General features: G+C 45.4%; 1 protein-coding gene across 1 annotated transcript in view; it reads left to right on the top strand.

Annotated features, from left to right (window-relative positions):
• The window catches only part of AK5 (adenylate kinase 5), a 228,669-nt gene that overhangs the window by 187,477 nt on the left and 16,990 nt on the right, over nucleotides 1-24,202 (top strand). The window contains exons 11-13 of the mRNA XM_058538359.1: nucleotides 7,578-7,741; nucleotides 9,738-9,854; nucleotides 19,863-20,054. Of these exons, the coding sequence (XP_058394342.1) occupies nucleotides 7,578-7,741; nucleotides 9,738-9,854; nucleotides 19,863-20,054 (473 nt within the window). The remainder of the gene's footprint in view (nucleotides 1-7,577; nucleotides 7,742-9,737; nucleotides 9,855-19,862; nucleotides 20,055-24,202) is intronic.

Here is a 24,202-nt window from a genome sequence, read left to right on the forward strand (position 1 = left end):
TAGGAAGAGTGATACAAAATAACACAGGAAGCCACTCGTGTAATCCAGACTCTTCAGTTTACAGACAAGGAAGCTAACATCCAAGGAGGCAAAGAGACTCTCCCAAGATCACTCATCTAGTTCAAAGCAGGAATGGTCTGGAACCAAAGTCTCCTTACCTCCCAATGGTATGCACAGGGCTACCTCCCTAAAGCTCCCAGATCATTCACCATCCATCCATCCATCCGTCCATCCATCCATTCATCCATCCATCCATTCATTGCTCTAACAACTATTAAGCGCCTGCTATACACTAGGCACCGATAAACAAGGCACAATCCCACCACCAAGAAGGTCCTAGTCCCGTGTAAATTTCTTCCATAACCTTCAGCTGACCCTATCACTAGCATATTTCATCCTATTCACCAAATAACCTGAAGTAGCAGTGCGTTTCAGAACTAATAGAGATGTTGTCTTTGAGGAGTAAGTTCTATTTTTCTTAACTGTTTCTGGTCAGAGAGAGTCAGTCACAGCAACAGCCGGCTGAGACCCAGTGTGGTTCATCCCAGGGACGGAATGTTTAAGGTGACTCACAGGCCCTCAGTGGCCAAGGAACGTTCCTAGGGCACAGTCAGTTCACGATCTGATGGCATAATAGCTTTTCTCCGAAGGGAATCATTCAGTCACAAAAACCTGGAGCCCATTTTCATTTAGAGAGAAAGAAATATTTCAAGAGGTAGATAAACTCTGCAGAATATCTAAAAATAGGATAACCTGATTTACAAAAGATATTTGATACCTTCACAAGCTATAACTGTGAAGACTCTCCATCTTTAAAGATGTTAAAATAGCACCACATTATAAAAATGCTGTGTCTAATCTTTGTAAAATCATAGAATGGTAGAGCTGGGAGGACTTTTAAGCATCACTAATGCTAGCCGCCTCATTTTACAGATAATAGTCATGATGCTTATTGAGTGTTTCATTGTGCCAGCTACTGTTCCATGCAATTTACTTTTATTACCCCATTTTGTCCTCACTACAAATAGACATTATGATCATCCATATTTTGTAATTGAAGAAGTTGAATCTCAGAGAGGATAAGTGACTTGATCCAGATAAAGGTCTGAGATGTGAACCTGGAACTTGAGTCCTTTGATCCAGTGTTCCTTTTATGTGAAAGAGAATAGAATTGTCACTTTTGTGGGGCCACAGGGCTCCTAGACATTGACTGTATTTAACAATTGCTGTGACACAGTGCAAAGTTCTGTGGGGATACCAACACACATAAAGCAGTTTCTACTCTCTGTGAGCTTCAGTCTGGCAAAGGAAGAGAGGGAATGTGGGCAAACCATGTGTCCTGGAAGCCAGGGGAGGAGAGAATTTCAAGATGTTTGTCAGAGGTACTAAATGCTACTAAAGAGTCAAAGATAGTAAAGACTAGAAGAACGTCATTAAATAATATGACAATTATTCAATCACTGTAGAACTTTAAAAGATCAATTTTGGAGAGTGATGACAGTAGAAGGTAGCTTGTGAGAGGATAGGGAGTCAATAAAAGAGGAGGCAATGGACACAGGCAGTTTCAGGTACTAAAATAAAGGGAAAGAATATAAACACAACTAGAGGATGCAGACAATGGTGGAAATATTTTCATTTGGATTGGAGATAACCAAGCGTGTTGCTATACAGAAGAGATGGTGCCAGCTGAGAGGAATAAATTTAATGGCGACAAGAAAGAGAAGATCAAGTTTTTGGAGCAGGCAGGAGGAGAGGATCAATTCATCATTAAATTATTTATTCTTTCAGCCACTTATGTAGTGTCTGCTGTGTTTCAGGCACTGTGTTTGGGCACCATGGTGAGCAAAGCACACCCATATCCTGTGCTTGTGGGCCATAGAGTCTAATATGGAAGACAGATTTTAAGTAAACTATAGATGATGAGAGAGAGAGATAGAGAGATAGAGATAGATAGATAGATAGACGATAGTTTATCATATACTGTGAAAAATGCTGTGAAGGAAAATGCCAAGGTGCTTCAAGAGCCAAGGCAGAGAAGTTAGCCTTAGGCTGAATAGTTGTATAAAGTCTTCCAAACAGGAGAAAGGAGAGATGGAGGACAAAGGATGAGACACACATGTTTGGAAAATGTTGAGGAAAGAAGATAATCTTCACCTGCTTAGTGAATAGGAGGATTAAAGATGCCTGATAAGAGTGAGAGGAATATGAATATGTTCGAGGATTTGAGAACAATGGAGAAATATACTAGAATCCATCCATGGACATCCAATTTGGTATCAGCAAAAGAGGAATACATTTGCCAAGAAGCATTAAAAGCTATTGTGAAGTTAGGTAGCATGACCCAGTTGACTCGGTTTTCTTACTTTCTCTAGGAATTCTTGGCAACCCAGAGTAGATGCAGATAAAGGAAGTGGTGGGTTGTGCAGAGAGAGCAGGCTGGTGGTTCTCACGGCAGTCACAATAGAATTCAAAGGGCGAAGGATTCAAAGTTACTAGAAAGGGCCTAGTGTCCAGCTAGTCAAGGAGGTAAGTGGAGCCCAAAAGAAATGGACCAATTCTGTGAGGTCACAATGAGGGCAGAGAGCAGGTTGAGAAGAAGTGAGGTCAAGGGGAAAGAGAAAGGGGGAGGAAGATGTGATCAGAGTGTGAGGATAGCCCTCAGTCAGATCAACAGGGAGCTGAAATTGGGTTAGTGATGCGGTCATTGGTGCTGAAGAGGTTTAAAGAACTCTGAGGCTGGATGGGATGGGAATTAAGGCCTGGAAAGCTTTGCTGATGGCCATTAGAACTTAGAAAATGCTGTCCCCTCTGCTTTGCCTTAGAGAAAATAAACTTAATGAGTTTTCTAAACCAGATACATGTATTTGTACATATACTGTCAAATTTATATGTATGTGTGTGTGTGTGTGTGTATAAACACACACTGATATATATCTTAATCATCTGCAAGTGGTCTGGACATCTCAAAGTGATGGGGGCTAGTCTCCGTACTTGTTTTTGGATTGTGTTTAATTCAGACCTTGATATGCTGGATGACACCCTGCAGATGTAACTCAGGAAGAGCTGAGGGATGAGTTGTAAGTACTACTCTCATTGTAAGTGGCATTTACCAAGCACCAATTTTTTGGCAAAGAGATGGGGCAAGGGAAATTTTCAATGAGATTTGGGACAAAGGGACAGATTTCAGAAACTTTTCAAAAGTGGACTCAATAGAGCTTAGCCACTGGTCGGGTATGGGAGGTAAGGAGGAAGGAGAGTCACAGGTAGAATGAGGCAGAGAGTTGGTTCTTACTTCCTTCCATTTTACAGATGAGGAAAGTAAGGCTCAGAGAAATTAAGACTCACCCTTAGCCACACGACTAGTAAGTGACAGAGCCAGGGTGTATTGCCAGATCCCTCTGTCCCGTGCCCTTCCCAATGCATCACACTCCTCCCCTTCCCGCCATTCTCCGCAGGACCCTGTCTTGCTCCAAGTCACGTTACTGAAGGTACCAAGTTCAACCTTATGCTCTTCTTTTCCACATGTCTCCTATGTTGGCAAAGGTAATTATGCCTGTTTGTTAATTACCCTTCCCCTGCCTGGGCGAGGAGCCCCTCCCAATGCTTCTGCAGTAGGGTTTACAGACCGGGCTCACAGCCCCACCATACTGCTGTGGTGCTGAGCTCCCCGTCACCCTTCCCATTAGACTGTGAGTTCTCTGATGGAAAAGACAGGGCCTCGGAGTCTTTTTATTCCCAGCACTCAGCACAGTGTCTGACCTATAGTGGCTGCCCAACAGACGTTTGTCAAATGAAGAGCTGTATTAATAGACCTCATGCTTAATTCCAGGTTGCACCCTATGTAGTTAACAAGATACAATAAAATGTCAGCAAAGGACATTATAACCTACTCTATGCCAGTACTATTTAAAATATTTAAAAATAAAAGTGTAACAGAAACTTACATGCATGCATTGGTTTGTATTTGGGATTCAGCTGATTATCTGCCTGACATCTGTATTTGTTGGGGCTTTCTTTCTGAGCCCAGCAGGTGCTGTAACACACCAGCTTTGCCATTCGTTCTTTTTATCCTGAGGCCAAGCCCCCTGCCACAGCTGCTGGGAAAGCAGGTCTTCTCCTGCAGGGCCCAGCTCATGAATCCACAAGCTGTCTCCTGAGAGACGATTGCTCCCGTAAATAAAAGGCACCCTGGAAAAACGTGGTCCAGGTGGCATGCTGAGGGGATGCCACTTGTCAGTGCCACCTCAAAGAACACCAGGTAGCAAAGAGAATGCTCGAGCGAGAATACAGCCGTGGGCCCCCTGGGCTCGCGGGTCTCCTGCGGGCACCTCTCCCGTCCCAGTGCCGCGCTGTGGGAACCTCAGGGAGAAGTGATACCCTGAGCTGTGAAGTGGGAGTTCACAAGATTTCCACTCTTCACAAGGTAGCACCTTTGGCCTCACAAGGAAAAAATTTTAAATTACATTGGAGGTTGAGAATAAAGAGTTTTCACCTTTTTTTTGAGATGTTGACAGACCCCTTCAAATGGAATCTCAGATTCTAGACTCTCTTTGTGAATCCACCACATGGTCTCGTGTACAGGTTTGCTTAGGGGGTTAGGCCTTGAGTAACGATACACTCAAAATCAGCGTGATGACAGTAAATGTGACAGCTCCTCATCTGCCATCAGTCATCTTGTCACCAGAGAACACAGCCCCCTCATTCTGATATGTGGCACCTCAAAAGATTTTTTCCATGTAACAAATTATCCTGGAAGGATATCAAGGCCCAATTGTTTTTTATTTAAAAGTCATAAGTTAAGACCTCCAAGACATGTAAGTGATGGTATATGAAAATTCATATTTTACTAGTGGTTTTTGTGCCTTCACCACAGCGATAAAAATCACTCTGTTCTCCAGTTTGGAGCCCTGGGAAGAATCAAGCCATTGTGCAGATTACTTAAAATTCCACGGTGCCGGCACAATTTGGCTAAAGAATGCTAAGAATTTGCAGCTGTTGCTCCCACGAAAGGTTTCTAACTGGGGCAGCGGCCGCTGTTTAACACACAGCTGTTACTAATCTCAGCTGAAGATTTTTTAATTGCCTTTGTGTCAAGATTTATTAAATAACATTTTAGAGGGACAAAAACTATAACAGTCGTATTAGTAGGATGTTGAAGGAAGAAAATAATTGGAACACGGCATTTTTGCCTTGTAAGCCAAGTCTGAAAATATCTTTTCCACATGACTGGCTTCCAGCCATCCCGGGAAAAGAGTTTCTAGGTAAATCCGGCCACAGAAGTCCTCCTGGCCTCTGCAGGAGCCCAGCCCTCTGTTCCCCTTACTCGTTTTCTGGAAGCACTTCTTCCCTGAATGGCCTTCTCTTGCCCCCACGCTCTCAGCTTCTGTTCTCTCAGGAGGCAGGAGTCATCGTGCTTGGAGCCGACGTAGCATTAGCTGGCCATTGGCTGCTCCTTCTAAGTGGCCCACATGATTTTTGCAAGCCTCCGTAATTGCTGTTTTCCTATTACATCTAGTCCATCCGTGACAATACTGTGAGAGGTCTGAACCCTCCCCATCTGGCTTACGGCAGCTGACGGATGAGCAGAGGACAGAAAATGTGGGCCTTTCCTGGATTTTCTGCCAAAGCAAAGGAGAGGGAATGAGAGGCCCTTCTACTAAGGAGAGACAACAGCTAAGGTTGTCCCTCAAGAGGGAAGTCGCCAACTGTTCTGAGAAAGGAGCTTTGAATATGAAGAGAGGCAAACCAGGAAATTGCAGAATAAGTCACAAATCCCTGCTACCATGCTAAAATCTCCATCATGTTTTGCGTTTTAATGTTAAATATTCCCTTTTAACAGGAAAACCTCGATTCATGAGGCATTTATGGAGCACCTACTGTGTGCAAGGTGCTGTCCTAGTGAGTGAGCTGGAGACTAGGCGTAGGACAGGCTGGGAGCAGCCGGGTGCTGTTTATAGCACTCGCTCCAACAGAGGTGAGGGTGGAGGTCTGGTTCCTGCCAGAAGGGGCAAGCATTTGATCTAGGCCTGAGGGACCAAGAGGGTCTTGAGAGTCAGAGGAGGAAGGAAGGGTCTTCCAGGCTGAGGACTTGGAAGAGCAAAGCCACACTGGAAAAGTATATCTTGTTGAAGGGACAGTATGTGGATGGACACCACAGTGTCGGGCAAGGATAAGAAAAGAAAAAAGAAAAGGCTTGGGAGGTTGAATGGAACTAGATTCTGGAAGGCTGAAATGCCACTCTAAGGAGTTTGGATTTTATTCTTGGGGAATGGGAAGCCATTGAGTGCATGGAGCCGGGAAGTGACGTGCTTTTCAGGCAGAGCATCCTGCTAGCAGGTCTGCTGGCCCCCAAGCCTCCCCCGTCCCCCATGCAGAGGCAGAATGACTGCTGTACCCGAGAGCATGAGGACCTGAGCCGAGGCCAGGTAAACCTGGCCACAGCAGGGAGGAGAGGACGGAACGCCGCTGAGAGCCAGAGTCCGGGCTTCAAAACTTAGACTTGCTACTTACTAGCTGTGCAGCCTAACTCATAAAGAGAGTTAACTTTCTCTGTGCCTCTGCTTCCCAGTCCGTAAAAATGGGGATAACAGTGGCACTTCTTAAGATTATTTTAAATTAATACACATAAATGCTTAGAACATGGTACAGTGAGCTCTTGGCAAAGGTTAGCTATTGTTATTTTCAGATGTAAAATCTTACAACTTAGCTTCTGGTTGTACTTGGGAAGGCAAGAGAAAGAGTCAAAGATGTAATGGTCATCAAAAGAATATGGCGGATACTCAGAATTAACCATAATAACCAGAAAAAATCATACTAAATAACTATTTATAATCTTCCAAAGTGTCAAGGAAACACAGAGGAGCTGTTCCATAGGAAGGAGACCAGAGGACGTGACGACTACAGGCAGTGTATGATTCTAACCTTGATCCATTGGCTTCAGAGGACATTATTGGGACAATTGGGACAATTCCAATGAAATGTGAATGGGGTGTAGATGTGTAGACGGGTGTGCTTGGTTCCTTGACATGAATGTGTTCTGTAGTGATGAGGCATCAAGTTGGGAACTTATTCTCAAATGTTTCAGAAAGTTCTTTGTGCTCTACTTGTAACTCTTCTGTAAGTTTGTGATCGTTTGAAAATGAAACTTTTTTTTTAATTAACAGCTAGCATTCGTTGAGCACTCACTGTGTATCAGGCACTGTGGTCAGTGCTTGATTCAGTTCATCAGCAGATTGCATTCCCCAGGAAACTTCTCTGACTTGCATCTCTGCCAAAATGGAGTCGTGCACCCCTCTCGGCACCCCTGTAGCAGCCTGAACTCCTCCCCACCAGACCACCGCATAGTAACTGTTGGTTGTTTGTAATGCCTCCCCTCCATGGACAGGAAGCCCTTTGAGAGGAAGGACCGTATCCCATTCTCTGTTGTATCCACAGCTCCCAACACAGCTCTGCGTAAAGCATAAGTACTCAATGCTTGCTTGGTGAGGGAAGCACTGAGGCTTGCTCACTGTAGTGACTGTAGTCAAAAATGAGGCACAGACTTGGGACGGATGTCTGATACATGACTTCTTTTCTAGGTGGCCCAGGCTCTGGCAAAGGTACACAGTGCGAAAAGCTGGTGGAAAAATATGGATTTACACATCTCTCAACTGATGAGCTCCTGCGTAATGAGCTGTCATCAGAATCCGAAAGAAGCAAATTGATCAGAGACATCATGGAACGTGGAGACCTGGTGCCCTCAGTAAGCAACAGCTGCCTTCCCTGCCGGGGGAGACCTTTCGGAATGTTACAGTTAGTCTGAGCTGCTGGAACAAAGAGACCCAAAAGAACAGTAGCTGTATTTTCTTTCTCTCTTATGTAACAGTCTGGAGGCAGGTGGCAGGACTGCCACCCATCTGTTGGACCAAGTTGTCCAGACCCAGGTTCCTTCTGTCTTGTTGCTCTGCCAGCCCCTTGAACGTTAGCCTGTTTCTCGTTTTCCCCCAAAACTGATGTCCACCTTAAGAGTTAAAATCTTCAAAGCAGAGGTGAGCATGGTGCAGCAGAGCCTAGAATTAGAACCCTCTGGAAAAGAGAAAATAATGTTTTGGTCTAGTTCTGGGAAGTATGATAGCATTATCTTGAAATTGGATATCTTCCTTGTGTAGTTTAAATAAAGAAAATCCCTTTTATGTATCTTTTTTCTTTTCAAGTCACCATCCATCTCTGAGAAGCTGGATGCCATGGGTATCCAAAAATATTCATCCTTGCCATCCTAGGTTCCATGCTGGGCTCTGTCATTAAGGCTTGAACAATACAGTCCCTATTCACCAACAGAGCTTTAGGCTTCCTCTTTAACCAGGTGCAGTGTGTTTCCCACCTGGAAGCCAGAATGGTCCTCATGAAAGGAACAGACCATTGCAACTGCCTCTTAGCTGGCCTCCTGTGCATACTCTTTTACCCCCTACAATTTATTCTTTTCACAGCAGCCTGAGTGATTTCTTGAAAATGTTTATCAAACTGAGTTATTCCCTTCCCCAGAAACCTCCAGTGGCTCCCAGCACACTTAGAATGAAATCCAGAGTCCTTCCCGTGGCTCTAGACTCCAGCTTCCTCTCCAGTATATTTCCCACCACTCTCACCTTGCTCACTTGCCTGATAGCCACTGGCCTCCTCATTGTTTCTCCCACAAGCCAGGCTGTTCCTGCCTCAGGGCCTTTGCACTTGCTATTTCCTCAGCCTGAGGGCTCTTCCTTTGTATATTCACATAGTTTGCTCCTTTGCTTCATCTAGATCTCTACTTACCTGTCACAATTTATCTTTGCTTCATCTAGATCTCTACTTACCTGTCACAATTTATCAAAGAGGCCCTCCCTGACCACTCTATCTAAAATAGCACCTCCAGCACTCTTGTATCTCTTTGCTCTGCTTTAATTGTGTTTCTAGCAGTTCTCTCTAGCTGACTCTTATATATTTATTTGTTCATCTATCATCTCTTCCTCACGAGAATATAAACTTCTTGAGGAGTTGATTCATGATCAGCTAGGGATCAATTCTGACCACACTTGTGAGGGCTGCATTCCCCGAGCCCCTGCCAACAGTCAGGAGATGTCAGGGGATGCCAGGGAGCAGGGCGTTCTCCCCATTTGAGCACTGGTTGCATTTTTCCTGCATCCATCCCCTAGCTTCCCTGTATCTCTCCTCCCTTATTTTCTGTAAGCTCAAGTTAAATCAAAATCTTTAACAGAGAAAGCAATATTGCTGGAAAATGCTACTTCACATCTACTGAAAGTCTTCTCAAGTTAGTGGATGTCACATTTTCTAAAATATTTACTGGAAAGAAATCAATGGTGACGTACATTTTATACCATGTTTGGTCTAGTTTTAAACTGCTGTTGTGCCTAATTCATGAGTGCTACCGTAGGAAATATGGTCACCACATTTCATCTAATCTAAATGCCATTATTTTAGAACACCCCAGTAAAATTTAACTAGTAAAAATATATGAGTCAGAAAAAAACACTAACAATTAAACTATGACCCAGCACTGATTGTAAGACACCTACCAATTTCATAGACATTAAAATGTAGGGGGGAAAGCGAGATTTAGAATTGATGAAATATGGTATATTGCTGGCTGCGGTTCATCTCACCTGAACCTTTCCCCGTCCCGCAATGGGATGACTGAGGAGACCTGTGGTGATTCTCTGTTGTTCTGTGGAGGAGCTCAGGTCCTGACCACTCTGTCCCCGCTCCAGGGCATCGTTCTGGCGCTCCTGCAGGAGGCCATGGTGGCCAGCCGCAGCCGCAGCAAGGGCTTCCTGATCGACGGCTATCCTCGGGAAGTAAAGCAGGGGGCAGAGTTCGGACGTAGGGTGAGTGTTGTTATGGGGACCATCCCAGAAGAAAAATAGGGGACATCATTGAGGTTGGGGGATAAATTCAAGGTCTATCCCTTTCCCAGTTACATTAATCAAAACTTTCCATTACGAATGGCAGAAATTCGAACACACTGGCAAAAAAAAAAAAGGAGAGGCGGGGACTGATGGTGGTGGATTTATTGGCTCAAGTACTGAAACCTCCAGGAGTGGTTCACACTTGGTCGGATCCATGTATTCAAACTTGCTCATCAATCACCTGACTTTCTCCATCTCTTGGATTTTCTTTCCTTTGTGTTGGCCTCGTTTTCTTCCTGTTTCAGGCTTATATTCCGCCATCCACATTCTGACCTCACAGAAAAGGGTTTCTATTCTCCTGGGTTGTGTTTCATCATCCTGGATTATTAGGTCACGGGCCCATCACTGAGCCGATCACTGTGGCCAAGGGGAAGATGGGAGGGCATGTGACGGAATCTCCAGGAATAGGCTGGTCCAGCCTGGAGGACCAGGGTGGGGATGGGAGGGGAAGAGAGAGAACAGGCACCACACCTGAACCACACAGACTGAGAAAGGGAAGGGAGATTACCCAAAGAAAACTAGGGATGCCCTTAGAAGAAGGCAGGGCAATGGATGCCAGACAGGCAGAATCAAATATATATATATTTGCAACCACTCCAACTTCCCACCATCCCAACCTCCCCAGGTCCCACCCTCTCCCGGTGAAGAGGGTGGATCAGGGCCACTCACAGGGGAACAGCAGTGAGTAAAAACCGTCGTAGCTACCATTTATTGAACCTACTCTGGGCTGGGTCCTGTGCTACGCACTTTACATACATTACCTCTGATTTTACAAAGAACAAGCAAGAGAGGGACAGTTATCCCCCTTTATTAAACAAAGACTCCAGAGCCTACAAGAATTAATATTTATATAGATATCTCTTTCCACTAGTTTTAAAAGATTGTCATATATATTATTTCTTTTGATATTTTTTGTGTGTGTGTGTGAGGAAGATCAGCCCTGAGCTAACATCTGCCAGTCCTCCTCGTTTTTTGCTGAGGAAGACTGGCCCTGGGCTAACATCCATGCCCATCTTCCTCTACTTTATATGGGATGCCGCCACAGCATGGCTTGCCAAGTCTGTGCACGCCCGGGATCCGAACCCGCAAACCCCAGGCCGCCGCAGCGGAGCATGTGCACTTAACCACTTGCGCCACGGGGCCGGCCCCATTTTTGATATATTTTTAATAATCTTTTTAAATAGAGGAGCTATTTAAAATTTACCATCTTAACCAATTTTAAGTGTACAGTTCAGTAGTGTTAAGTGTATTTGCACTGTTGTGTAGCCAGTCTCCAGAACTCTTTTCATCTTGCAAAACTGAAACTCTGCACCAATTAAACAACTCCCTATTTCCCCCTCCCATCAGCCCCTGGCAGCCGCCATTCTACTTTCTGTCTCTATGAATTTGAATTCTCAAGGCACCTCATATAAGTGGCATCAGACAGATTTGTCCTTTTGTGACTGGCTTATTTCACTTAGCATAATATCCTCAAGATTCATTCAAGTTGTATCATGTGTTACAATTTCCTTGCTTTGTAAGGCTGAATAATATTTTGTTTATCCATTCATCTATTGATACTTACTTAGGTTGCTTCCACTTTTTGGCTATCATAAATAATGCTGCTATGAACACGGATATACAAATATCTCTTCAAGACCCTGCTTTCAACTCTTTTGGTGTATATACAAAGAAGTGAAATTACTTGATCAAATGGTAATTCTATTTTTAATTTTTTGAGGAATTGCCATACTATACATATACACACATACTGCCAGCCATAGCTGCTGCACCATTTTACCTTCCCACCAATAGTGCACAAGGGTTCCAGTTTCTCCACATTCTCACCAGCACTTGTTATTTTCTGGGGGGCTTTTTTGTTTGGTTTTTTTTCTGTAATAGCCATCCTAATGGGTGTGAGGTGGTATCTCACTGTGGTTTTGGTGTGCATTTCCCTAATGATAAATGATGTTGAGCATCTTTTCATGTGATTGTTGGCCATTTGTATATTTTCTTTGGAGAAATATCTGTTCAAGTCCTTTGCCCATTTTTTAATCGGGTTGTTTGGTTTTTTGTTGTTGTTGAGTTGTAGGAGTTCTTTATATATTCTGGATATTAACCCCTTATCGGATAGATGATTTGCTAATATTTTCTCTCATTCTGTAGGCTGCCTTTTCATCATTCTGTTGATTGTGTCCTTTGATGCACAGAAGTTTTTTATTTTGATATAGTTCAATTTATTTTTGCTTTTGTTTCCTGTGCTTTTGGTGTCATATCCAAGAAATCATTACCAAACCAATGTTATGAAGCTTTTCCCCCATGTTTTCTTCTAAGAGTTTTATCATTTTACCTCTTACATTTAGGTCTTTAATCCGTTTTGACCAATTTTTGTATATGATATAAAGTAAGGATCCAACCTCGTTCTTTTGCATTTGGATGTCTAGTTTCCCCAACAAGACTGTTTTTTCGCCATTGAATGGTCTTGGCACCCTTGTCAAAAATCATTTGACCACATATACGAGAGTTTATTTCTGGGCTGTCTATTCTATTCCACTGGTCTGTATGTCTGTCTTTATGCCAGTACCACACTGTTTGATTACTGTGGCTTTGTAATAAGTTTTTAAATCAGGAAGTATAAGACCACTAACTTTGTTCTTTTTTCAAGATTGGTTTAGCTATTCAGGGTCCCTTGAGATTCCATATGAATTTTAGGATGGATATTTCTATTTCTGCAAAAAAAAAAAAAAATGCCATTGGGACTTGATAGGGGTTGCACTAAATCTGTAGATTACTTTGGGTAGCATTGACATCTTAATGATGTTAAATCTTCCATGTATTGTTTTACATTTTTGTTTATTCTAGTCTTCTAGCCATTGTCCAGGCTGTGGATAAGGCACCCAGGGATACACGCTGACTAATTGAGGAACAGGGACATTTTTCCTTCGCCACCTAAGGATCAGGGCCTGTGCAAGGCTGGGGGTCGAGGGGAGATGCAGAGAAGAGGAAGGTGTGGTGGGCCCTGGAGGAGCTCCCTGCCTGGTGGGGACTGGGAATGTGCTCAAACTGCCGCAGGGTCAACAATGTTTATTGAGTTTCAGGCTTCAAGGTGGCAGCAGCCGACCAGCTGATTTCACACTTACCTTGCCTGTGAGTTTAAGGTCCAAGAGCCCTGGGCAGGCCTCTGGGAGGGTCAGGGCAGGTCATACAATTGCTTGGAAGTGCTGGGGAAAAAAATGTTTTCAAAAGTCTTTTTTTTAATTGCTCTCAGTGGTGATAGATTGTTCTTTTGAAACCCCCAAATGGCCAAGTGTGATAAATAAGATGTCTGGTAAAGATGGCCTTTTTTTGACCAACTACTGTGTGCAAACAACAACATTATTATAATACTTATTCTCCTTTTGGGACTTTTTAAACTGAATCGGAAGGCAAATCCCTGAATTTAGGCCTGTGGGATTCCGAACTGTTTGGAGCGGTGACAGTACTATTGGCATACACGCAGAGCCTCCCAGGTGACATCTTTAAAGCACTGCACTCGTGTAATCTGGAATCAGAAAATCTGGATTTTCATCTCTGCCATATATTAGTGTGACCCTCAGCAAGTCACACAACTTCAGATTCTTCCTCTGTAAAATGGGGATCATAATATGCCTGCCAAACCCTAGATAGAGGGTTTTATGAGCATCAAATGATATAATATACATAAACGTGTTTTCTAAGCTATAAAAGGCTGTAAAATGTTCTGTAGTTTAGGGTCACTCATTTTTAATCATACCTCATACAAACCTGTAAACCCCCACTCTGTCACACCTTTCGCCTTTGCTTATGACCTGGTCTGGGTGAGTTAAGAGCTTTGGAGGGACAAGCGGTCTTTCCCTGGCCTTCGGGTATGTATGCATTCGAGTCACCCACCCAAGTCACGTCCCTAAAGCAAAGCAAAACTTCCTCTCCAGCTGGGCACCGTTCAGACAGGTGTTAGACTGTGTCAGAAAAGAAGCGGATCTAGAACTTTAGCGATGAGAAAGAGTCATCAACATGGTGCCTGGACAGCTTCACCCCAAGCTAAAATTCATGCCAGTTCAAGAAATATACAAGTGCCCCATTTCATTACTGAACCGGCGACCTTCAAGTGAGATGTCTCTAAAAACAGTCTTTTACATACTGCTGGGAGTTTGCGAAGATCAAGCATGATATTGATTTGTCCCTACGTACAGTGACTTTAGAAGATTCTAATATCCATTAGGTTTGTGTGCAAGAGAACTCATCCAGCCCTCCAAAACCAGCACCTGCTTGAGACCTGACCAGAAGAACAACGATGCTGCAAGCACAGAGTGAGCTGTTATTGATTCACTTATGCCTAGCAGGGACCCCGTCATTTGTACAGCCCCCTTCAAATTACAGGCAAATAATTAATTTGAAATTTGGCAAAGGCAAATATAGACATCTGATTTTATGCGGAGATTCAGAGAAAACAGCCTGGTTGAGGGCATAATGAGTGTTTCTTGTACACCCGTCAGACCTGCCACCATGTTTGAAACCCATTCAGGCCTGGGGCTGGTTTCAGCCAGCCTGCGGGCATCTCACCAGCCACAGAGCCTGATGTGCCTGATGCACGGTACCATCTGTTGCCAAAAAAATCCAGTTCGGTTAGGTAGCCTGACGCTTTAGCATACCTATAGCTGAATTCTCTGAGATGCAAGTTCCTTTGAGGATTTGCTTGGCTACTGTACATAACATCACTAAAAACCAGACACAGACTGATGTCCACAGCTTAGGGGTAAGTCTGTATGTGATTTCTCTATTACTTTCCTATCTTCTAGTCCCAAGGCTGGTTTTTTCCCCCATTGAATTAACGATCTGTGCCTTCAGTATCCAATATGGTGTATTGAGGAAGGGAAGGATGTCAGCGACTTTGTGTGTGTGTGAGTGTGTGTGTGTGTGTGTGTGTGTGTGTGTGTCACAGGGGCAGAAGGAATATGAAGAAGGAGTTGGGGTTTCTGATCACCATCCTTATCTCCCACCCCAGTTAAGAATCCCTGGTTGTAGTGACTTCGGTGTTAAGAGGCCTGTATTCAGAGCCTGGCTTTATAACTCATTGTCAAGTCATTCAACTTTACGTATCTCAATTTCCTCTTCTATAAAATGTAGTTTGAAAATAGCTATCTCACTGCTTCTTGGGAAGACTGGATGGAATCCTTGAAGAGTGCCTTACGCATGTATAAGTCTGCATAGTGGGTTCAAGAAATTGTTACAGTTTTTTTCAAAATTGTGTATTTTTCTAATTATAGAAATAAAAATTACATACATATGAGACAATACAGAAAAGTGTAAAACAAAGAATATCTAACACCCAGAGATAACACCCATTAACATTTTGAGATATGTTCTTCCAGTCTTTATTCTGCTCATTCTTCTACAGTTAAAATCACACAGAATACATAACTAACAGAATAATAGCTGTTATTTTCTGAGCACTTAAAATGTGCTGGAACTGAACTAGATGCTTTCCCGATGTCATTATATTAATCTTCATAATCCTGTTCCGTAGGTGTTATTATCCCCACTTTATAGATTATTATCATCTTGAGGAGGGCTGTGTACTTGGCCTGGCTCCCTGGTGTGAAATTGAAACACTTTCCTGTCTTAACCAAGCCTTTTACTCAACAGCAGCCAAAGTAAACACATACTAATAGAGGTAAATGCACGGACTCGCTCTTGGCTTTTCCCTCCAGAAGTCTCTTAGCCAAAATTCTGCCCTTAGCCAGAACATGCAGATAATTTTCCTGGATGTATGAATGATGGCATTATATCCCTCTACCCAACTACTCTTAACTCTCTCCTAACGCTTTTCATCTACAGAACCAGTGGTTCTGTTTATATATATTTATCAATGTATTCTAATCTTCAGAATGAGCTCTTAACAGAAAAAGGTTGAGTCAGGCCAAGCGACTTTCTAGATGGTGTGTTCTAGTTGTTTGGACTTGTAGGGTGCCTGGGGGAACACCTTGGGATTTTCCGCTTGAGATTTTCTGCTCTCTTCATCTTACTTCTGGTTCGTTGTAGAACTTTGAGCTGTGTTATGGCAGTGTGGGGGCTGAAGTTATGTTGGCAGTGGGGTGGTATTACTATTGTTAGGGTTGTGTGTTCAGGAATGCTGGAATGACCCAGATTCCCTACCTCTAGTGAGATTCCCAAGGGGATATACCCCAGGGGTGGGAGCAAATGGGAATAGGCAGGCCGCTTCATTGTTAGCCAGGGACCTTCACACTCCCCCCCCACCCCCCACCTCCGGGGTGCAATGAGACTGGTAAATATGCTGGAGCATGTGACTTAGGCTAAAAATGTGGGTGGGGCCTCTGACTCTTTCTAAACCCAAATCTGACCAACAGGGGCTTTTACAGTTCAAAGGGATGAGTCTATTGCCAGGCCCACATTAAATAATATGAGCTCACATTTATATAGTGCTTGACATGGGCCAGGCACCTGACATGTATTAACCCGTTTAATCCTCACAATCATCCTACTGAGGTAGAAACTATTATTATCCTCACTTTAAAATGAGGAAATTGAGGCACCCAGAGAGAACAAGACAGCTGTTATTCTCAACACAAGAGAGTCACCCTGCCCACTGGTAAATGTGGCCTAACCAGTGTCCTGACTTAATCAGAAGAAAACTAGAGTGGGGGTCAGAGGAGAGCAGGGTAAACTCCTCCTCCCGTTCCTCCTGCTGGAACTACCAAGGCAGAGCCACTGTCACAAGTCCACTGAAGCCGACGCCCTCATCCTGGTGGCTGCTCTCAGCCGAGTGAATGCTGACCCCAGCTAGACCCCAAGAGGCAGCGAGAGCCAGCTCTGTAAAGTACAGTGCCCGTGACCTCTGACCCCACCCACTTCCTTTCCCTCTACCCCGCCCTCCTCTCCTGGCTCCATTTGGCCCACCAAGCATCTGGCCTGAGACTCAGTCTGAAGGCTCTGGCGCCCTCCACCAGGGTGAAGTCACTAGGCTTTGGAGTTAAACACAGCTGGTTCAGAACTGTCACTAACTAGTCCTCAGTGACCTTGGGCAACCGCCCAGCATGGCCACTGACAAACGAGTGGTGTAGGTCCGCACCGGGTAACCGAACCCAGCCCACTGAAGTGGAGCGTGCCAAACTTAACCGGGGCTGGCCCTCCATTTCCTCCTCCTTAAGGTAGAGATAATACCCCCGACAGGGGTGCTGAAAGGGTTAAAGGATGGCCATCCATAAAGCCCTTAGCACAGTGTGGTCAGCTGCTGGAATGCTGCTACGGGTGTCTTGACCACCCTCCAAGGGCCCTTGTGCGCTGGTGGGGATCCCTGAATACGCACAGGCCGTGAAGCACCCAGTGCTGCTGTGGCAGAATCGCAGGGACACCGGCAGAGTGATGTCGGGGACAGGGAGCTGTCCCCAAGTCTCTGATTCATTCAGACAAGGGCAGAGTTCTCCGCTCTCTCACTCACGTGATGCTAGAAGCTGACCACAGTCCCATGAAAAAGAGGCAGAGCTGGGAACCAGGGAGCTGCTCCAAGGGACTTCCTAAAGGTGTATGTCAGTGTTTTGAAAAATAATTAAATGGTATTTCATTCAGACATTTCAAACATTTTTAGATATTGAAAACATCAGTGGTACAGGCCACTTCCAAATGGAATGGCTACTTGATAGCTCTTTACATAGGAAAGGAATGCTGATTCCAGGAGAGAGAGGTTAGGTCAAACCCCTTAGTCTTGGCAGGAGGAAATGGTTTGGTAGAGCAGCTTCTCAAACTATTATTTTGTGAAGAATCCCCAGGCAGTCTTCTTAAAATGCAGACTCTGATTGAGCAGGTTGGGGACCGTGCCTGAGACCGCATTTCTGACAAGCTCCCTAGCAACGCCTGTGCTGCTGGTCTGTGGACCACGCCTGGAGAATCAACGTGGAAGGCAAAGCTACCTGGGGTCCTGCGCTTATTTTGGTCCAGAGGGTCATTTACTGCCAGCTCCTGCTCAGATACACATTATCTCTGTTTGTACCTGAATGAGTCCCTGAATTATCTTTCCTGTCCCCAAGAGTGGCCTGAAAACCCCCCACAATTAGAAAAAGTGCTTAGTCTCCTCACACAGCCTGAAAACCCCCCACAATTAGAAAAAGAGCTTAGTCTCCTCACGCAGCCCCAAACAGCAACTGCTCCAGGGAGCCAAACTCTGCAACTGAACCCTAGCCTGCCTCCCAAGCTCGCCCTCTGCTGGTGGACCAGGGTCATTTTCTTCTAAACCTTCACCCAGCCATTGTCAGATGCTCATTTTGTTTTCCAATTAATACAGGCAGTAAAGTTGCATGACGTATTCCAGAGGTTTATTTCACTCTTCCAGATTTTGGAGAATTTTTCCACTCTGTTCCTTAAAGCACATCCCTCACCAGGGGGCAGATAAATGTTTGATCAACACTCACAAGGAACTTATGATTCCATGTGTTGCCTACGAGTCCTCCCCCAGCCTGACTTTCTTCCCAGCCATCCTGGGCACTTTCCACAGTGGGGCAGCAAGCCTTCGTTTACTTACAGCCTGACTACTGCAAGATCAGGAGGGAGCAAGTTTCTGTTGATCCAGAGTTGGGGGTCGTAGTGGAGGCAAGGTTGGCATCTCTCTGAGACATCAGGAGCAAAAGAACACTTAAGAGAAGGATGGGGAAATGGGGAGATTCATGCTACTAATCATGTCACTGTCATTCATTCATTCAAACATTTCTTAATCACCTACTGTATGCACGACCTGGGATCGGGAGCTGAGCACTCCCACCTCCTGCACACAGAGAGATCGTAGCCTAACACGGGAAATAAGCGTAATAGCTAAGCCTTATTGTTTGCTATATGCCAAGCAACATGCCTACATTACCTTACTTAATTTTCTTTAATCCTCACAGCAATTTATGATCATCTTCGTTATATAAATGAGAAAACTTGGGTGCAGAGAAATTGAGTGAGACTTTTAGTTAAGGATAAAGCCAGGTTGCTTAAAATAACAATTCGCTATTTTCTCTAATAGGTTCTGAGGGTTGATGGGCTTGGCTGGCTGGCTTTCACTTGGGATCCTTTATATAGCTGCAGTCAGACAGTGGCTAAGGCTGAGTGCACATGTCTGGAGCCAGGGGCTGGAATGTCTAAAACAGCGGAGGGTTGGGCCGGCATCTCTGTCCACATGGCCTCTCGTGTGGCTAGCTTGTGCTTCCTTGCAGCTTAGCAGTCAGAGGAGCTGGACATCTTAGATGGCAGCTGACCAGCCAGAAACTGCAAAATTTCTTATGATCTTGCTTCTAAAAGCATGTGGCATCATTTCCACTGTATTCTGTTGGTCGAAACAGTTATAGGTCAGCCCAGACTCAAGGAGGTGGAGGAATGGACCCTATGTCTCAGTGGGGGAAGAGCTTAAAGTATACTGAGGCAAGGAATTGATGACAACCATCATGGAGACAAGTCACCACACCAGGATTCGACCCTAAGCAGCCTGACTTCAACCTTTGTGCGTTCAACCATTATGCTCTGCTGACCCCCACGCAGTGTGGGGGTCACATCACACTACTGGTGGCTGGTATAAGATATAATGCTGGTACAAAGGAGGAAGAGATTAGCTCTGCCTCAGTAGGTCAGGGAAGGCTTCCAGGAAGAAACAAACACACACACACACTCCTCCCCTTAGTATGGAGGACAGATTGTGACTGCATTGCATAGCTTACTATCTAATTCCCACATTACGTAAGGTGACAAAAGCTGAGGGCAAGAGACGGTTCTGAGGCAGTGTATGGAAAGCCATGAAGTCCAGTCCCAACTCTGCCGCGATGTAGTTGTGGGAGCTTGAGAGGAATCAGAAGGCCAAGAAAGGAAAGAACTGGGGGTCCCAGGTCTTTCCAGAACATCGCAGAGTGGAATTTCTGATCATGTTGTGCTCCCCACCCCTAGATTGGAGACCCACACTTGGTGATCTGTATGGACTGCTCGGCAGACACCATGACCAACCGCCTTCTCCAGAGGAGCCGGGGCAGCCCTCACGCGGATGACAACACCGCCACCATCGCCAAGCACCTTGAAACCTACTACCGAGCATCCATCCCCTTGATCGCCTACTATGAGACGAAGACACAGCTACATAAGGTGAATTATTTCACTTCCCCTCACCAAAATGAGCCAGTTACCCTTTTTTTTTTTTTTCCAAGAAAAGAGAAAAAACTGGGAAAATTTTGGTTAAGGATCTGGGAATCAGAGCTGCATACAGCTGCACGATTTGGGCCAAAATATGGGTCCCTTACTCTCTTCACTTTGGTATCAATCAAAATTAAATATCTGTCATTATATGGACTATGAAAAGCTGGTCATACAGTTTTCATGTATGCTATTATAGTTTTTCCAAGAAAGAGCGAGAGAGAGAAAAAGGGAGGGAGGGGGACATGGATGAGGCATAAGCGCTGCCTTCTAGACCTCAGCTGAACAGGATGATCAGAAAGATCTTATCTAGATCTAAAATTCAACAACTTTGAATTTCTAGATTTTTATATAGTTCATAATTGCTCTTGGCTCCTTTGCCTCAATTTCTAGCAGTAACTTACATTGGGAGCAGTAGCACATGGGAGCAGGAGAACAGGTAATTAGGTGAAACACTGAAGAGACTGTGGAAATGGATAGCATCAACTTAATGATCATGAGTAATAATCCATGCTGAGTCAGCATTAATTTCATGAATTTGGGAAAACTACCAATCTCCATCCCTTCACTTATTTAATAAATATGTGTCAAGCACCTCCCATGGGCCGTCCATTGCCCTGGTGGTTTGGAGCAGATGATAAGATGTGGCTCTTGCCTGCTAGAGCCTAGGGTGTTAGCGGGGAGAGAGACAAACCTGTGAGCACCATGTGGGATCCAAGCGGGCACAGAGTAAGGTCTGAGGGCCCTTGAACACAGTCTGAGGGGGAAGGAAAGGCATCGAGGAAGGCCTCAGGAGGAGAACAAAGCTGAGCCACAGGGTGGGGGTGCTGGGAGGGAGTGGGGCACTCCACACAGAAGGAGCCCAAGTGAGAAAGGTCAGGAGAGACAAGGAACTGGGCTTGGCTGTGACACAAAGTGCCAAGGAAAAAGAGGAGCAAGAGATGGGGATGGAGAGACAAGCAAGGACTGGATCAAGATGAACCTTATGTGGGAGCAGACAATTGTCCTGAGATGACGGGAACCACGGAAGGGGACAGGCGTGGTCAGGGTTTTGATTTAGACGCTCCCTCCGCCAGTCTTGTGGAGAACGGACCCCAAGAAGGTAAGGCTAGGAGACCACTGGGAGGCTGGGACAGTGATCCAGGAACCAAATCCTGAGGAGCCAAAGCAGAGTAGGGAGAGTGGACACCTGCTTCTTGTGATTCAGGGAAGTGAATAGGGGACATCAGTCGTAAAACTTGTCTCTGAGGCAGCCACGTTATCAATTCCTTGGGGAAAACCATTGATAATAAATTATTATCTTCTAAACCCGTTAGAAGGTAAGAGGTCCATTTTGCAGAATCTTAAGATCTTAGCCCTGGGTATAGAAGTCTGAGAGATGCCCCTGATTTAACTCAGGAATGTGAGACACGTGGCATGAGAGCCACCGTCCCCAACTTCCGTATCCACGGCAGGCACTGCTGATCCATCGTGGCACTCTTTCCTGCAGTACCCGGGTGTGGCCTCAGAATGTTTGTGAACACAGCACTCCGGGCAGCGGCTACCAATTGATGTGCAAGATGAAACCTGTGTGTTGTGATTCGTGTAACCTCCAGTTACCACAGAAAACAAAGACTCAGATCTTTAAAAACAAGCAAACAAAAAGTGCATTATATAAGAGCAGGGTCTTAAGAATTCAGGGTTTCAAAGGCCTGTCCGAGGTGAGTGATTTCCACTCTTTGTGCAGCCTGGACCACATACGGAAATTATCCAGATAGAAGAGAACTTCTTCCACTTTCAAGATTGGTAGAGGTGAGGAGCCGGCCTGGTGGCGCAGTGGTTAAGTTCACACGCTCTGCTTCAGCGGCCCAGGCTTCGCAGGTTCGAATCCCCGGCGCGGACTTACGCACCACTCATCAAGCCATGCTGTGGCAGTGTCCCAAATACAAAATAGAGGAAGATGGGCACAGATGTTAGCTCAGGGGCCCATCTTCCTCACAAAAAGAAAAACGATTGGTAGAGGTGAGAAAATCCCTAAGTAATTCAGAGTTTCACCACTTTCGGAGTCAGAAAATCCCTTTTATCTCTCTCTTGTGTTATTCCAGCCCAGATTCTACACACTCACAAATGATTGGCACATGGATACAGGGGCTGAGTTCTCAGATAAATCTGACTTCTGGAATCCTCCTTAGTTAGTGGGAAAGGAAGTTTCCAGTCCCATTTGGCTTGTCTCTTCAGCTTCCCCTGCGTTTTGGAGATGCTGGCAGCTGGGTCCATGGTAAGGTAACATGTATGATCCACTTTGCAAATATTTAGAACCACTCCAGCCCTGACTCCAGAGCAGTGTGGGCTCCAGCCCTCAGAACCCCCAGCGGGCCTCTGGGGAAGCCTCTGCCCTGGGCTGTCCTCTCCCCACGCAGCCACAGAGATGAGCCAGCTTCCTCTCCCACCTCGTCTAGAGACAGCAGGGCTGGAGTGCTGGGCCCCGGGAGGTGAGAATTGTTCGCAGGTGCCCCATGGGGTTTGCCAGCAGCTCGGACTACAGAAGGGAGACCGGAGGAGAAGCAGGGAGGGGGCAGGCTTGTTTTCCATTGGGGAAGGGGACAGCCTCTGTCCCTTCGTGCTCTCTGGCCTCTGGGCTCCTGCCTGGTCTTCTTGCAACAGCTTCCTCTCTCCATGGATTCTAAGTGACAGCTTGTGTCTTGTTCCCGTGATGTTCTTTGGATTGTTAGCACCCCCTCCCTGTCTCACTGGCTTATGGAGCCCAAGGCAGGGCTGCCCACCATCCAGGTGGGCTCCTAGATGGCTTAAGGGGTTTTCTTAAACCAGGTGGGGGTGGTGAATGCACTTCAAGATGCAAGTGAGACAAATCAGTAGCTCAGTGAGATTTATTTTGGAATTAGAGCCCCGCTGTGGTCCAGCCCAGAAACAGCCCAGCCTCCAAAGCACTTCCCTCAGGCCTCGGTGTTGCCCAGTTATGCTTGTATTGAATCCACCAGCTGACCCCTGCCTGATGACAGTCAGCCCTCTTGGCCAGCAGCTAGCCAAAGAAAGTGCAATGCAATTTCAAACAAAGGTAATAGAAAAGCCAAGCAGAATTTACAGAGTCACTGCCTTGTTCCTTATGTCCTTACTGTGCCATCATCACAGGATAAAGTCAGAACTCTTTGTAACATAAGCCAAGGGGCAGAGGCGTATGTGATACAATAGAGCCCTGACTTTTCAACTGTTTCCCCTCTCGTAAAGCAGCTTTGCTGTGTATCTGAGAAAGAGTTAGAACACAACTTGACTCCGTTCCACTCCCTTCCTCCCTGCCCGGAGAGCTGTGGCACTCCTTTGCTACCCAGTCTGGACGCTGCCTCAGGAACTTTCTCAGCACAGCAGTGTGATAGTCACACCCAGTTCACTGGAGTTAACCCATAAGAGGAAGCTTTTTTTCACCTTGAGTGGGAGCATTTATTATTGAAAAAACAATTGAAAGGTAGCATTTGGGGGTGAAAAGCACAATAACTGGCCAAAGCCTCCCTGGTGGAGAAAACACTGGCCTGAGCATCAGAGAGCCTGAGGCACGGTGGTGCGAACGAGCTTTGTGAACTTCATCCTAAAAGAAAATGGATGGACAGAAGATAATCTCCTGGAATCCTCTGGCTCTATCACTCTGTGATTCTCAGAAAAAATAAAATGTCGTGACCATGGGTATGTCAGTCAGGACTCTTTGGTTATAGGTAACAGGCCCCAACTCCAGCTGGCCAACCTGAAACACGGAACTTAATTATAAGGTGATGCGCCCCAGAGCTGACACGCAGCAGGACCAGGACGGCTCTGGCGCCTTGCTCCCCTCTGCTTCTCACACACGTCCTCACCTTCTCTCTCCCATCAGATTTTTCTCTCTTTCTGGCCCAGAAGCCAGAATATGGCCATCCTGCAGCTTCCACATTCACAAGTTCCCACAACAGTTCCAAATTCCAGAGAGAAATTTTCTGATTGGCCTTGCTTTGCTCAGGCTCTTCTCCCTGGTCCTTTCAGCTATGGCCAGGCAGGTGGGCTCACCTGGGGCTTTTCCATTTGTTCTGAGGATACAACACTGAGTGCATACAACATGTCAGACACTGTTCTTGGTG

This window comes from Diceros bicornis, chromosome 4 (genome assembly GCF_020826845.1).
Source record: "Diceros bicornis minor isolate mBicDic1 chromosome 4, mDicBic1.mat.cur, whole genome shotgun sequence".
NCBI lineage: Eukaryota > Metazoa > Chordata > Mammalia > Perissodactyla > Rhinocerotidae > Diceros > Diceros bicornis.